This window comes from Paramisgurnus dabryanus, chromosome 12 (assembly GCF_030506205.2).
Source record: "Paramisgurnus dabryanus chromosome 12, PD_genome_1.1, whole genome shotgun sequence".
NCBI lineage: Eukaryota > Metazoa > Chordata > Actinopteri > Cypriniformes > Cobitidae > Paramisgurnus > Paramisgurnus dabryanus.
In genome coordinates this window covers 1685229-1701618 of record NC_133348.1, presented here as the reverse complement: position 1 = coordinate 1701618, position 16390 = coordinate 1685229, and the positions used below count along the sequence as shown (strand labels likewise).

Genomic DNA, 16390 nt, shown 5'->3' with positions numbered 1-16390 from the left:
AAAGTAGTGCTGTTGGTTAGTAGCCTTTTTTTGTTTAATTACACAGAATTCATGATAAATTAATGTATTTAATAAAATGTCAGAAAACTGGGGCCCTCCTGGCACCATCTCGTGGCGGGGCCCCCAGTTTTGAGAACCACTGAATTACGCAACTCAATTTATTAAGGATGCGCTTTGCAGTTTATTGGTATTTGCGGCATTATTTAATGCCTAAAAGGCATGTCTTTACTTGCTCTGGTCATTATGGAAATGAGAAATGCACTAACAATTATTAGTAAATCACACGCAGACATTTCTACTCCCATTGGCACGTTTTTGGAATTGAGCGCTCATGCTAATTTGCCCTGTTACGTAAATGTAGCCCATAGTTTCTATTCTTATATAGTTTTATCGTTTTTAGCTTTACTGTTATTCAAAAATGTGTAAAACACTTCCAATAAAGAATAAGTTGGTATGTCCAAACTTTTAACTGTCAGTGTAAAATAAACCAATCGACAGATCTGTTTCTAACTTTTGTTTTGTCTGCTTGTACAGCAATCAGGGAGGAGTTGGGCAAGTCAAGCTCTGCATAGGACGATGAGACGCATCTGTATTTTTACCCACGAGATCAGCTTCGGTTTAAGACACTATCTAAAAAGCAATGAAAACGGACATTTACAGTTTTAACCAGTGGTGATCACAATAACCATGTTAATTCGAAAGATCTGTTGAGGGTGATACCAGACAGACACAATTTTGAGCGTGGGGTCAAGGGGGAAGATCGGCGAGCGGAAGCCGAGATGCCTCAAAGCAACGGCGTACCCCCAAAGCCTCGTTTTGGGGGTCAGGACACAGTCTTAAGGAAGTGACTGTCAATATGCAATGGATGACTCTTACTGTGGAATGAACCTAGAAGATGGAAAAATACACAAACTATTACCAAACTACATACTGTATTAACCATCGAAGAGTGAAATTGTAAATCAAGCAGATGACATTCATTCTATGGCACATTGTTTAGCAAAGGGCAGGCTTTGTAGTTTCTGAATTTTTTTAAAAGGTGGTGGTTATGAAGAAATGTTAATTCAGTTGGCCTTTGTATAAGAGTTGAATTTTGATCTCTGGCCAACCAAATGAGTATGGTCTATTGCTGCAGGACTCTAAAGCTTGTCTTCCTAATACTATTTTAACCACAATATGTACATTAAAATGAATAAACATTATACCTTCATTCAATCAATCTGTACATCAAGATCACATCAGGTAGCTTATTCGCTCTTCTGGTCGATTGTCATTATAATTCAGACTGAATGCTCTGGTGAGCCACTGTTAGACGTATACCTTTTTTTTTGTCTTTTGTGTTCACTAACTGTTTGGGAAGATAACAAGGGACAATGCCTTTGTACTGTACATCTTGGTAGCTCGTACCAAAATCCTCCGTCAAGGTTGACGCCATCGTCGACGCCATCGTCGACTGGACCGTATCTGTAGATAGCGCTAACCAGAAACATTACCAACTTTTTACTCACCGTATGCTCTTTCGTATTCTAAGGGAACGCTAAGGGAAAACGGTTGCCACGAAAAAGTTTTTAGTTCGTAAGCAATAAGTGTAGCATTGTTACATATTTTCCCACTACGTTTTTTTTTTTCTTTGAAACATCCACTCTGCCCTCAAACTGTAGATGAGGTTCTCCATACAACCCTCGTAGTGCATTGCGTAGAATGAGACACCTCTTTATAGCCATAATTAAATTTGCAGGGGTATGACATTTCACATACTTTATTTTAGGATTTGGTGATGCAAAACATCATGTATGGGATCTCATTCTGCTTTGCACCAGTATGCAGCAACTAAACAAATAAGAAGTATTTAATGAGGGCCAAGCAGCACATTACAGAGAGGTTTGTGGCGTTATAAATGGTTTGGGGATTTTTTGTCCATTCATCTATTGTTTATTTTCGCATTGACCTTATTCTGCACACTGGAAGGCTTTCTGCTGTTTGTATCCGACATATGCTTCTGTTAGGGCATTTTTTTATGGGGAATGTGCTTTTTAAGATCGAAATCTTTGTACAAACGTGAGAAGTGTGATTTTAGGCTGTGAATTTTAAGGAGAAAATTTGAAAACGTGGTTTGGATCTCTCCCCACCCCATGCCATGGTTGGATCTGCTCACTTATCAATCCTATCATACTTTTTATGCAGTTCAAAACGGTTTTACTCTTTTGCCATGACTCGAACTATCTCTCAAGGAATCAGAAAGTTTGTATGGAGTGTTTACAGCATTGATTGCACTTTAAAAACCCATAGACGTTCAAATTATTATAATGCTGACGAGACAGCCGTCACTTTGTGAATATCACCAAAGCTAAACAGTAAGGTAATCTAATAGAACATCACACTTTCCTGATCCACCTTTTGTTTTGACAACAAGCGACTTTTGTTGGTCCTTAGGTTAAGCTGGCGAAATGTTTTGATCAGGGTTAATTCATTCCTGGATAAACCTGTTTGTGATTCTCATGGTTTGTGCCTTGTTCGGAAGTTGCATTTGATATGTCAAATTTTAAAGCGTATATATATAGAGAGTATTCATTTAGGGCCTGCCATAACTTTTGATTGTTTTGCATTTTCAGTGAGTTACAAAGCTTTTATGATCTTTGTTTAAAACGAAACATGCATTCTCATTCTTCTGCATCATTTTCCGTTGCAATTTCGGTGTGGTTTTTGTTATGGTTAAGACCATGTATGCTGGTGAGATCGGAGAAACTGATCTTTGTCGTGGTGAGAATCGGTTGAATAATGTTGTCAACATGTTGGGACAGTGCTGGTCATATTCAACTGGATGTCCTTTAAAATACAATTTTCAGTTTCTTTATCTTTCTATTTTATCATTCACGTTGTACCATACTGTTTTCATGTTAATTAGAAGTTTCTTACATGCTAACATTGTTTTGTTTGAGCAAATTAAATAAAAATTGCAATACATTGCCGTTTACATTATTTATTTCTGTAAAACACCTATGTGCAGTAATAAAAAAAATCTGTGCTTGAAATTGCCTGAGGATCAAAATCACACATACAAAACGTGCGCAACATGACTTGACCCCAGTTTCACACCTAGCAAATGTTGCTGCTTTCTCTTTGCTGTTACTTTGTGGCTATTTAGCTGAGGCAAACAGGAAGAAGGCAGGACTTTACTGAAGACTGCAACTAAGTAAAGCATTACACAAACCGTTATATTCAATACTGTATGTTCTCTTGTACTTTCAAAATTACTTCAGACAAAATGAAATCACAAGTAAGCTGCAGTTCAATGGTTTTTGTGGCTCCTGGATTAAGCTGTAGAGGTATTGCTAAAGTTCACATGAGGTCAAATGCATCCTACAACTTAACAAAATTGCGCAAAACATTTATTTTGCACCATACCCACATACAACCTGGTTTGTGATGAAAGTATTTTATTTGTGAATAAAAATGCAACCCTTAAACTTGCAAGAGCAATTTTCTTTTTGGAATCACAATAAAATATAATTTATAGATGTTTATTTTAAATACAAGGTTTTTTTACAGACTGCTTTATCGTATACGTTATTTGAATAAACGCAGCTGCTAAGTGTATCTGTATTTTTAAACGGGACATTTGTTTTAAAAAAATCCACAGCATAATATACATCTTTATTACAAATTTTAGATTATTATTAAACTATACAAACTTATATTAAAGATAAAACTAATAAAAAAAATAATGACATTTACCACTATTTACTACAACACACAATAAATGTATGTATATCAAAGCATTACCCTGGCACGAAGATCTAAAAAAACACACAAAATTATTATTCTGCTCCATCTTGTAAAATGTAACGTTGATCTCGCGAAAGAAAGTACTCGATGTATTATTATCCAACTTTATTATGCTTTGCAATCGTATAAAACCTCGCACTTTAAAAAAAACGGCGCGTGTCCATCTTTCCTCTCATATCTCACTGATAGCTGACATGACTCCATTTTGTTACATTGTAAAGCTCTATACCCCAAGCTCAAAGGACCAACCACCAATCAGCGCTCAGTTCAAACTCCCTGTCGTCCAATCAGAATATTCAGAAATTTGAAAGCTGTTCAGTTCAGCCAATTAGAAAGCTTCCCGCCCTCACGGACGCTGGTAGGTTGAACGAAGACAGAGGGAGGAACAAACTCAGAGCGGGGGACGAGTGTTTAAAAAAATATAGTCTTTATTTTATACGATTTAGCCGCTAAACTTTGGTGATTATTCAACTTTTTACGTCGGCCGAAGGTAAGAATTCATAATTTACTTACTTTGCAATTTTGTTGTTTTAGAGTTGAATGTCTTTGCAGTGAGTGCGTAGTTAACGGTGCAGTAGATCGGTGGAACTGCAGTTGTACTTTATAAAGTGAATAACATTTACCGTTTGTAACAGTCGGCAAATGTATTTGTTTACAATGCGTGTATCTTTAAAAGCTCGTACATAGCGTTTGTATGTAAATAATTCACAATTTTACCGTTTTTTTGGGTGTTTAAAATGTATTTAACCTAAACTTCAACCGGCTCTATATAACTTGTTACAGGAAACTTGGGCACGGCGCGCATTTATTGTCTCCTCACTCACTTCATCTGTTTTATTATCCATATTTGATAGCGTATTTGTTTTATTACTTTCTCTTATTGTTAAACAATTGTTTACAATTGTTAAACGCATCCTCGACCTTTCGGTTTTATTATTTTGTTTGAATAGGACATTGAATTTCCGTTCCCGCAGTCCGTCGTTGCTCAATGATATATAGTTACATTTGTAACTCAAATGTTAAATAAATTAATTATTCAGCAGACCATTTAATTTTGCTTTCTGTGTTTATTAATCGGGTATTTAATGTTTTTGTAGATATGAGGCTCACGCACGCTGACAGACAATAGTTTGAATACATGACGTTTTCCCTCCATTCCGGTGTCATGTTTTTGCTGTGTTAAAGGAACAGTATGTGTAAACTTACTCATAATTTACAGTCTTTAAATAAAAAGGCACTATAAATAAACGTAATACCTGTTATTCAATATGCCAGCATGTTGTTTAATATGTATATTTTACTTCATAGCCAGACTAAATTAATGCATTCTCTTGCGTTGGTTTATTTGTGTTTTAAATGTATTCATTGTCTTGAGTAAAAATGAATGTAAACGTTTTTTTTTTTCTCAATTTGAATAGCTGGCACTAAACCGCGCGTGTCGTCCTTTTGACTCCTATTTGCATAACAATTCATAGCATGCCCCGCCCTTCGCTTTCAGTTTAAATCTTTTGCTTATTACTTTAGTTTAACCCACATGGTGCACATGGGATTCAGCCAGTGCTGGACTTCAACTCGAGACTGTTAGGTGTGTTTCTGTATATAAGATCAAGAATGTATGGAATGTGTTCAACTGGATTTGTTGGTTTGAACTTAGATAGGATCTGTTTTATGAATTTGACTGTACATATGGTTTCAATATGATGTTTTGGGCGTCTCTTATGATCTAATAGTGTGTCTGCTGGTTTCTTGATTTATTGTTTGCATTTTACTTATTTACGTTGCTAGCCTGGCCAAAGTGCACCTGTTTTAAAAATGTGTGGAGTTTCTTTGCAAGTACTTGAAAAACACCCGTTTATCGTCTTTAGTTGGGGAAGTTTTATTCAGTGATGGATAGTACTAGTAATCCACATCTTTGTGTTATAATATTTAAAGTTCATGTTATCTGTGTGATACTAGAATGAATCTCATAAAGGCCATTGAGAGCACAACAAAAGTGCAGAGCCTTCAAAGTGGGGGTGCATAGGGCAATTCAAACCCATCAGCACTTTTTAGACAACCACTGCTGACATCACCGCTGCGCTGTCATCATGCAACTACATCTGCACATGTAGTTTCCCTTCACAGCTGAACGTGCCAAACCTTTATTTTTAGATGGTTGATGAGATCAGGCCCATAAGAACAAAAATTTCATGTAGAAATATGAAAAGATGATGTTGATACTTTTTGTTGCAAGTAGATTATGTCATGATCTGCAGTTTGTTGTTAAGGAAAATCTATTGTAACTGGTATGCTTAACTTAAAACGTTATTTTGCAGGGATCACAATAATTAAATGAAGTTGATGTGGCTTATAGGCTTTCATCATGTGACTTGTATTATTGTTTTATAGGTAAATAAGGATGCCGGCTGCAAGGTTTCAAATTGGAGATATTGTCATGGGCCGCTGGCCTGGAAGTAGCCTCTATTATGAAGTCAAGGTGCTAAGTTACGACAGCAAGACTCGTCTCTACACCGTCATTTACATAAAAGATGGCACTGAGCTGGAACTGAAGGACTCTGACATTACGGTATGGTGTCCTGGTCCTGTCTATGATCCTAGAAAATGTTTCATTTATCCCGAATTCAAAGAAGTGCTGAATTTAAATCAGCATCTTACTAAGTTTAGTTGTTACATTTTGTGTGTATTATTATTTCCTCCCATATACTGAGCTCATTGCAGAAAATGCTTCTGTTTTCCCAAATTTTTTTATTTTATAATTTTTCTGTGTTTTTTAAGTTCAAAAATCTAAATCCTAAACTTTTATTTTTATCTTTAGGTTCAAAGGAATAGTTTACCCACAATGAAAATTCTTTCATCATTTACTCATCGTCATGTTGTTTCAAACCTGTATACATACAAATGAAGATATTTTGAAAATTTTTGTAACCAAGCCAATTTGGGGCATCAATGACTTCATAGTAGGAAAAATAATACTATGAAAGTCAATAGAGCCCCAGATCTACATTGTTACAAACATTTTCGGCAGAACAAAGAGGTGTAAACAGGTTTGGAAAGACTTTTTTGGCGAGTAAATTATGACAGAACTATCATTTTTTTGTGAACTATTCCTTTAAGTTAAGATTTTTCATCTTACACTTTAATGTTGTGTGGCATTACACCAGGGCTTCCCATACCTGGTCCTCGAGGGCCCCCTCCCAGAAAGTTTTAGTTGTCTCCTTATTTAACACACCTGATTTAACTCATCAGCTTGTTAGGGAGACATGTTTACCATTTTTGAAGTAGGCTGATAAGTTGAATCAGGTGTTTTAGATAAGGAGACTGTGGAGACATCTAAAACTTTCTGTCGGGGGGCCTCAAGGACCAGGATTGGAAAGCACTGATTTAGACCACACGGTACGGTGACATAAAGTTTTTTTTATTGTAGAGTCTGACGGTGTTTAAGCAGGGTGCTGGGCGCTCCCGGTCCAGATCTCGTTCTCGTTCACCGGGACGCACTCGTCGTAGTCGCTCTCGTTCTCCAGCCAGGACGCCCCGCCGATCTTCCACTCGCACAGCAGAGTTGCACAGGGAAAAACTCAGAGATGTGCTGGAGGTCCGACTCACCCCTGTAGTAAGCAGAGTTGCCGAATAGGATGGGAATCAAAAATCATTTTAAAAGTGTGGTGTCAAACATTATTTTGTTCAGATGTGTGGTAGTGCATTTTAGTTGTAATGGTTAATCTAATTGGAAACTTTTTCTTTTGAACTCAACTATCGTGTCTCTGTTCATCATCTCTTTCAGGTAGTTTCACACGAAAACAACAGCAACAGTAAGCATGACAAGAAAGATAAAAATAATACAGCTACCAAAGTCATTGAGGTGAGTATTTATTACAGATTAACATTTTACTATTAAATTTATGAATATCTGAAAAAACAAGGACATTTTACTCTTACAACCACTTTAATGTTTCTTGTTTTGGAAACTGGTCTTGTAAAGATTGGAATGCCATGATGGGTGCATGTTGATCCTCATATATGCAACAGAAGCCTGTTTAGTTTTCCACACAAAGCTAAAGCTGACTGTGGGCTTTAATCAGACCCTCACAATGTTTCACTTCATGGGTCAACCAAATAGGCTTTACAAGGCATGACCAGACTGTTGACGCTTTGCTAATACAATCATGTAAAAGTCACGTTTCTTTTTATACTTTGACTGAAGGTGAGATTTTCTACTGCTGAAATGTGTCCAAACATGACAGGAAGTTTACATGATACGAAGTCTTAAAGAGACACTCCACTTTTTTTGAAAAAAAGCTAATTTTCCAGCTCCCCTAGAGTTAAACAATGGATTTTTACCGTTTTGGAATCCATTGAGCTGATTTCTGGGTCTTGCGGTACCACTTTTAGCATAGCTTAGCATAATCCATTGAATTTGATTAGACCATTAGCATCGCACTCAAAAATGACAAAAGAGTTATGATATTTTTCCTATTTAAAACGTACATTGTGTACTAAGACCAACGGTAAATTAAAAGTTGCGATTTTCTAGGCCGATGTGGCTAGGAACTATACTCTCATTCTGGCGTAATAATCAAGGACTTTGCTGCGTTATCATGGCTGCAGCAGGCACATTGATATTACGCAATGCCCGAAAATAGTCCCCTTGGTAACTTTCAATAGCAAGGGACTATTTTCGGGCAGTGCATAATATCATTGCGCCACGGTGTAACTACAGAAGAGTCAAGTTTTAAGTAGGAAAAGTATTGATACTCTGTTTATTATTTGCGCAATGCTAATGGTCTAATTAGATTCAATGGATTATGCTAAGCTATGCTAAAAGTGGTACCGCCAGACCCCCTGAATGGATTCCAAAATGAATAAATAAATAAAATGTACTGTTGTATGCTCTGGATTTAATAAAATGCTCACTCTTTAGCTACAGAAGACAGAGACTGAATTTGAAAACCAGGCAGGTGGACGCTACAATCTACGACGTAGGAAAGATCAAGGTGATGGCAAGCCTGAAGAAAAGGAGGAGGAGGAGGAGGAGAGACTGATACTGGCTAAACCACCAGCTGCCATTAAGACAACTGATCTGGAGTTTGGAGGAAGAGTTGGTGAGTCTTATCAAGGATAAACAGTAATTCTCTTGAGAAATTTTTTTTAAAAGAAGTTCTTACTGTGCAAATATTTACATCACAACCATGAACACAAAAATGCACTAAACATGACTGCTCGTGTTTACATATCAACATATACTCACCTCAGCAAGGGCATTGTTTCTCATTTGACCTGCAAGAAGATCAGTCAGTCATAAGAGATCATAACTAAAACAACTTTAAAGCTACAGCAGTAAAACACTTAGATTAAATGTAGGAATCAGAGAGAGGGTGGAAATGGCCATGAAATTCTAAATAATGACACTATGACGAAATAAAAGGCTACAAAGTGAAACATATGAATGCAATTTTTTAAATAATCTTAAATGCTAATATCACATCTCTTCTTTTTTAGGTGTGTTCTTCTTGATGTTGTTCCTGCCCGTGGCTGTGTTGGCACTACTTATTCTCTGTGGGCAGAAAGATGCCAGTCTCCAAAATTTCCCTCTTCAACTTCCTCCACTTGAGTCTCTCTGGGATTGGCAGGTCTTTGGCATCGTCCTGCTCTGGCTTCTCTTCCAGGCTGTCCTCGCGCTGATCCCTATTGGAAAGGTATCGTCCACAATCACATGACTCCCCGTGACCTGACTTAAGCCACATGACCACATAACTCTCTGGGTATTGGTTTCCCTGTCATCTGCAGTGAAGCAGGCTAAATTAGATTATTCACTAGAGGTGACATGCAGATAGAGAGCTGCACTGGAAAACATCTGGTGTTGTTTTCTGGCCTATTAAGGGTGATCAAGACTTGATTGGTGTGCTTGTCCAAAAGCCTGGGGTTAGAGAAATAGGACCAAGATGTTTTCCTATATTAGTTAGACATTACCATATATACTGTTAACTGTAAATAAACACTAAAATGTATTCAAAGATTGACCATTGGTTATCTTTCTGCCCTACAGGTTGTTGAGGGAATGCCTCTCAAGAATGGAGAAACTTTGAAATATAGGATTAATGGTATTTGTCACCAATGTTTATTTTGCTACTTCGCCTGTTGCCATTTACAAATGTTCCGTTTTCTTCTTTCAATTAAGCGGAATGATATTTGTTGAGAAGACTGTTATATGACCTGTGATTGTGTCCCATCTCAGGTTTCTATGCACTGGTCCTTACCACTTTGGTAGTGGGTGTTGCTGTTTACCAGGAGGTGGATCTCAGTTACATCCATGCTCACTTCCTGCAGTTTTACACCTCAGCCCTGGTCATCGTCTCTCTTCTCAGCATCTACCTGTTTGTCCGTTCACGCTGGGCCTCCAAACGTAATCTTGCTCCTGGAGGAAACTCTGGTAAGCAGAGATGTCTTGCGTTGCATCCTGTTGCTGTATTGTAATTCTCTGGGTAAAAAAAACAGGGTTCCCATGGTTACTTGAAATCCTTGAAAGTTTGTAAATCTGGGGGGGGGGAATCAAGGCCCTGGAAAGTTTTTGAAAATATACATGCATAGATACAGGTCATTGAAAGTGCTTGAATCTATTTTATGCAAGATGTTTTCTGGAAAAAAAATCCATATTATTCCCTGTGTAGTGTAGGATAATATCATACAAATTTTAAACTGTTCGCTTTAAATGCTTATATCTTCTGTATGCGAATGTTGATTCATACCAAAATGCTTTTTTGCATAGTTGTGTTTGACACATTAAAACATCTCTGTTTACGTATGTAATTGTTGTTTCCTGAGAAGGGAACGAGACGCTGCGTCTCCCTTGCCATACTTCCTGCGTCCCTTTAATGCCGTCTTTGGCTATTTCAGATAGCAATATACTTCCTGGCTCCCGCGTCACCCTGTATTTGTTGTTAAGACTCAACATTGGTTGAATTTGATATACAAATTTAGATGCACTTACCCCTGGAGGCGTCCCCAAAGTGTCACCGCAGTGACGCAGCGCGAGTTCCCTCAAAAGGGAACTGTAACAATACATCGTTTTACATTTTAAGATACAATCTTGCTCTCACTTGAGATGTGTCCCCACATTTAGTCCTTGGATTTAAGGGTATTGGACCTGGAAATTCTTGAAAGGTCTTGAATTTGAAGTTAACTAAGGTGTGGGAACCCTGAAAAACTCTCAAGATTGCAGCTTCGTGTATATTTAGTTAAGAATATGTTTTTATTGTTTAAGGTTATATCATTTACGACTTCTTCATGGGCCGAGAGCTGAATCCCCGCATCAAAAACTTTGATATCAAGTTCTTCTGTGAAATGCGCCCAGGTCTGATGGGTTGGGTGAGTATTGTTATTGTGTTTTACATTAGCAAGTAAATATGTAACAGTCTGAGCATAGAAGATTAACATTGTAATTGCTCCCTCTTGTGGTCAACATTTAAACCTTTTTTGATCAATTTAATCGACAAAGTATTCCTCTACTTTTTTCAAGCATGGAGTTTGCTACATACTAAATAAAAGCATCATTACTGCTTGCTTTGATAGGTACTGATTAACTTTGCCATGTTGCTTGCTGAGATGAAGCACCAGAATCTAGAAAATCCATCTCCGGCTATGCTTCTGGTCAATGGCTTCCAGCTCCTTTGGGTTGTTGATGGTATTTGGCATGAGGTACCACATCATTTTCCAAATTAAATACACCATTTTATTGTTATTGATATATAAAAACCAAGGACTTATTTAAATCCAACTGATTTATATTTTAGGAAAAACTTCTGACTATGATGGATATTGTGTATGATGGCTTTGGATTTATGTTGGCATTTGGAGATCTGGCTTTTGTTCCCTTTACGTTCACCTGTCAGGCATACTATCTTGTCAGTCATCCCAATGACCTTTCTGTGTTCTGGATTGTCACTCTTATCACCATGAATGGTCAGTTACAATATTTTCTACTTTCTTTGATTTCCTTAGTGTGTTAAATTGGGTTATTTAACTTGTATTAAAATGTTTAACAGGAGTTGGATACTACATTTTCCGAAAAGCCAACTCTCAGAAATTTGCCTTTAGAAAGAACCCCTCTGACCCAGCAGTGTCTCGTAAGTGTGTTGAAGTGCATACAAAAAATTAAATAAAATAAAACAGTACAAACATTTTAGACAAATCAAACCCGTAACATGATGTATCTTACCAGACCTGAAAACTATTCCTACTGCTACTGGAAAGAGTCTTTTAGTGTCTGGCCTTTGGGGGTTCGTCCGTCATCCTAATTACCTTGGTGACATCATTATGGGATTGGCCTGGTCTCTACCATGCGGTGAGTGTAGGCTGGTGACAAATAAATCTTTACATGTAGAAGATTATATAAGTAAAATGTAGGGAATGTAAAGTTTTCCTTTTTTAATATAGATTCAAAAGAATTCACATACACATGCTTCCATGAATCTCTTTAGATGAAGGTCTGATCTTTTTTTTATAGGTTTTAACCATTTGATTCCTTACTTTTACCTGATTTACTTGATTACTCTGCTGGTGCATCGTAATGCACGAGATGAGCGTCAGTGCAGGAAAAAGTACGGTTCTGCATGGGAAGAATACTGCAAAGCTGTCCCTTACCGCATTTTTCCAAGGATTTACTGACCACTCACGGACTCAAACCGTCCAGGACAATCGGGGTAAAAATATTTCTCAGGAGGACACTGAACATTAGTGTTTTAAATCAAAGAATTTCTTACATACAAAACATGAATTTTAAACCAAATTTACAGCTTTGTCAGAAAAAAACGTTTACGAATTGTGGACACTACCCCAGTTCCTAAATTGAAAAAAAAAAAATGTATATTGTTGTACAGATGTGTTTTCTACTCAAAAGATTGTTTTGCCTAATTCATAAATTCATAGCATAACTTCCCATCTCATCTTATGTAGACACATACACGTTTGAAGTATTTGCTTGGCTATTTACCACTTAATAATTTGTGTAATGCTTTTGTATATTGTGTATGATGGGATTTTTCTTTTGTATGTGTATAGTAAGATGTGTAATGTTCTTTCTCAGGACCAGAGATTTGTGAAGAAACAAACCTATATTTTCTTAATTTCTAATCTGTACATATTTAAGACAACGTCTTTGGTTTGATTTGCATTTGAGGCATTATGCACTATGCTAAATTTCACTAAAGTTCACAAATTTGGCTTTGCTACCTCAGATTTCTCTTGTTCAAGGAAGTAAAAAGGAAGCTTTTGGTCAGTTTTTGGAAGCTGTGGTTTCACTCACGAGGTGAACTTTTTCATTATATTTTGTAAAAAAAAAAAAAAATAGAAATGTGCTGTGAACAAATATTTTTAAGTGAGATTTTTTAATTTTAAAGGTAGCATAAATTGCTTTTTGAACTATGGTTTTAATTTAAAATGACAGTGCATGACTGAATGTGTAATGTAAGGCTTTTCTTAACTATTGTATTACTTTTAAAGACATAATAATTGCTCTTACAGAAGTATGTATTAAGTGTTTATAGCTGAAAGAAGCTGTTACTTTATCACAGTATAAAGAGGCATTGTTTAAATGTTATTTTAGGGTGCTCATGTGGTCAAAACTGTGTTATTATCTGACAAGCAATTTTTGTAAAAATGCCATTAATACACATTCAGAATTAAACCACTATTGACAAAAGTCTTGCCACAAAATTAATTGTTAAAATGCAATTTTTAGAAGTTTTTCTCGTAGGTTAGGTTGATTTTTTTATAGATGTTTAGCATGAATTCCTACTGTAGTTATTAGAATTTTTCCCATTTTCATTTTGCTCTTTTTCATTATTGTCAATAATTTCATCACTCATGACATTGTGGCTTGCTAAAAAACTTTGTAAAAAATTCTTATTTTCCTGTCTATTTTGTTATTTTTTTGCAAGAAGAAAAACCTAACAAAGTTTTCTTTCTGTCTTTTGTTGCTAATTTAAGTTGTAATATTTTATAAGAAGTCCAACTTGTTTGGTTATCATTGATATCCTAAATAAGTCTTGCTCAGTCTTTATTAGATACGGAAATCACATCAGCCCATGTCAATCAAATCTTTCTCAAAATGGACGTGGAAATGTCGTCATATAATACGATTTACTGCCAAACGAGTCATGGGTTATTTATTATTATTGACCATGACGACGCATAACACTTAACGATGTTTATCTTTCCTTTGCTCCTGTGTTCTTGAAATACTTTGCAGCGATAATGGTAAACACAGACATAATTCAACTTTAATGTGAACTTTGAGTCGAATACGGGTTTGAATCTTTCGGATTTTGAATCGTCGTTTGAGTAAAATCTTTTCACGGTTTGAATCATTCGGACATCTTGACGTCCACACTGAATCACTGAACTGTTTGGTGGAGTTACTTAAAAAAATCATTAATTAACAAGGTGTTACAATAGCGACCAGCGTTTCTCGCTGTTGTTTACTGTAAATTAAAAAAATAAAATAGTGCCTCGAATAAATCACAGTTTGAGTAATTTCGCGAGCAGTTGTCAGTCACCGCGCAAAACATGGACAGTCCGGCTCTTTTCATAGATTCGGCTCTTCTGGCTCGACTCACTTAGAAGAGCAGGCTCTTACGGCTCCAGCTATTCATTTAGACTTATTTTAGGACAATTTAGCAATTGTGAATAGTTTGTGTGCATTTTTATGATTTGTCTCGTTTGAAAAAAAAAACAAAGTTACTCGTATTATTTAATATTATAATAAAACTTTAATTGGTTATCTCTATCGCTATGTGTAGCTGGTCTCACTACACTGGCCTTTTGGACCGTCTATCCCCTTTTTTTTCCCCACATAATTATCTGCCCTATTTGATTGGACGCGTAGTGTGCCGAAGACTCACTACGTAAAGCCCACAACAAAGACAACAAACGGCGCATTAAAATAAATTATTTAAATAAAGTCAGACGGAGTTGAACTGCAAATGAATACTGATGAATTAAAATAAATGAATATGCTTTATTGGTTCAACACGTGTGCCAGGTGAACCCATCGACGTACTTTACCTAAATTCAAACGAGTGTCAGCGAAAATCTCTACTGCACATTCATTGTAACTGCAATGAAAGAGGCTGCAGTTAAGACTACATCACCTTCTGTGTTTCAAAAAGTCATGCTTTGAAACGACCGGGTGAGTAAATGAATTCATTTTTGAGTTAACAAATTGCTTTCAGTGTGAGTAATATCCTGCATTAGCAGCTTGCAAGCACTAGATGTCAGCAATCTTATATACATTACAATCAAGAACCCATTGAATGGCTTTAACAGGCCAACTGGGAATGTTTATTTTGGGCTGAAGGATCTAATGTCAGTGTTTATTTACCTCATCAATGGAAAAGTGATCGATTGTATTCCTTGGCCATGCACAACAAATACCATACATCTGAAATCACATACTTCTATACTACATAGTATATGAACATCAGTATACAAAATGAGTAGGATGTTAGAAACCTCAATATGCATATGAGAAATAACCAGATGCCAGTTTTTATATCTGTGCATCAGATGGACTTTCTATCATATCCAGTGAGAAGCTGCCAAATTCAAAAAGTTAATAAATCTTTTCAAGCATAAGTGATATGGATACAAAGAAATGTATTGCTCATGGATAAATTGTAGTTTTTAACTAAATTATTTTTGCAGTTGTTAAGATGTCATACTACATGTTGATGAACATGCATGTCACTTGACAAGGAAAAATCAAAAATAGTCACTGCATCCTAATTTGCATACTATCAGTACTAAATAGTAGTCGAAATGAGATTTAGTACATCCATCACTTTTAACGCACTCAAATGTTTATACTATAACAAAACAGTACATTTTTAGTGCATATAGTATAAGTAAGTGAATTAGGATGCAGGCTGGATGTAGTATGTCTGGAATGTATGCACACTGCACCAATGCATACTATATAGTATATACTTCATTTAATTCAGTATGCACTGTCACACTTCGCAGTTTGGTACGCAATCATGAAAATCCCATAAATCTGCACAATTTAACTGAATTAGTTCTAGTATCATCCCAAATTGTGTTTCATTACAGACAGCATCTGTTAGGCTGTATCAATGTGAAGTGATCATCCTCAGTTTTTCGGGAGACACTTCAATTTTAAGGGGCTTGTTTCGATTACTTGTTAGTTATCAAACGTGGATGTAAACAATGAATCGAAAATCAAACCATAATTGTCCAATATTTGTGGCCATGTAACAAACAGCTGCATATTTTCATACCATGTGAATTGTGTCAGAGGAAAAACAATATAACATTTAACTCTGTTGTTTTTATGGTTACACATGGCGAAGCGACATGCTCTCATGAACAGAGTACATTTATCATAACTCTTCCGGGGCTGATATAAAAGGTTACCCATTGTTTTCTCTCACATAGAGCAAGATAGGCAATTTCAAAAGTGCCTAGAGCTCACAGGCATCGGAGAGACTTTAGAAGGAGGGAGGCATATAAAACTGAGACCGCATGTGACCTCTGCAGCAATATGGGATTGTGCCTTCATCTGAAGCCTTTGTGTTTTTATTTGCATCATGCT

General features: G+C 36.4%; 3 protein-coding genes across 11 annotated transcripts in view; 2 read left to right on the top strand and 1 right to left on the bottom strand.

Moving 5' to 3' along the window:
- Nucleotides 1-2964, top strand: part of enah (ENAH actin regulator) — a 121653-nt gene extending 118689 nt beyond the window's left edge. For all 9 annotated transcript variants that reach the window (XM_065256110.2, XM_065256109.2, XM_065256112.2 and 6 more), the window contains one exon: nucleotides 535-2964. In XM_065256110.2, coding sequence (XP_065112182.2) covers nucleotides 535-572 — 38 coding nt within the window. In that variant the 3' untranslated portion in view covers nucleotides 573-2964. The remainder of the gene's footprint in view (nucleotides 1-534) is intronic.
- A 1164-nt stretch (nucleotides 2965-4128) lies between these two features.
- On the top strand, nucleotides 4129-13739 carry lbr (lamin B receptor). Its single transcript, XM_065268328.2, has 14 exons — nucleotides 4129-4276; nucleotides 6175-6352; nucleotides 7211-7396; nucleotides 7568-7645; nucleotides 8705-8885; nucleotides 9283-9479; nucleotides 9830-9884; nucleotides 10019-10213; nucleotides 11045-11148; nucleotides 11353-11478; nucleotides 11574-11742; nucleotides 11826-11906; nucleotides 12002-12124; nucleotides 12287-13739. The coding sequence occupies exons 2-14, from the start codon at nucleotides 6185-6187 to the stop codon at nucleotides 12445-12447; spliced, it is 1824 nt and encodes a 607-aa protein (XP_065124400.1). The 5' UTR covers nucleotides 4129-4276; nucleotides 6175-6184; the 3' UTR covers nucleotides 12448-13739.
- The window catches only part of cnih3 (cornichon family AMPA receptor auxiliary protein 3), a 125032-nt gene continuing 118768 nt past the window's right edge, over nucleotides 10127-16390 (bottom strand). The window contains exon 5 of the mRNA XM_065268331.2: nucleotides 10127-10261. Coding sequence (XP_065124403.1) covers nucleotides 10168-10261 — 94 coding nt within the window. The 3' untranslated portion in view covers nucleotides 10127-10167. The remainder of the gene's footprint in view (nucleotides 10262-16390) is intronic.

What these genes read in the sequence shown, in the direction of transcription:
- lbr (XM_065268328.2), top strand. Translation starts at nt 6,185, where the DNA reads ATGCCGGCTGCAAGGTTTCAAATTGGAGATATTGTCATGGGCCGCTGG. An exon ending in TTGATGGTATTTGGCATGAG is followed by an intron (nt 11,479 to 11,573) that starts GTACCACATCAT and finishes TTTATATTTTAG; the next exon opens with GAAAAACTTCTGACTATGAT. An exon ending in CACTCTTATCACCATGAATG is followed by an intron (nt 11,743 to 11,825) that starts GTCAGTTACAAT and finishes AATGTTTAACAG; the next exon opens with GAGTTGGATACTACATTTTC.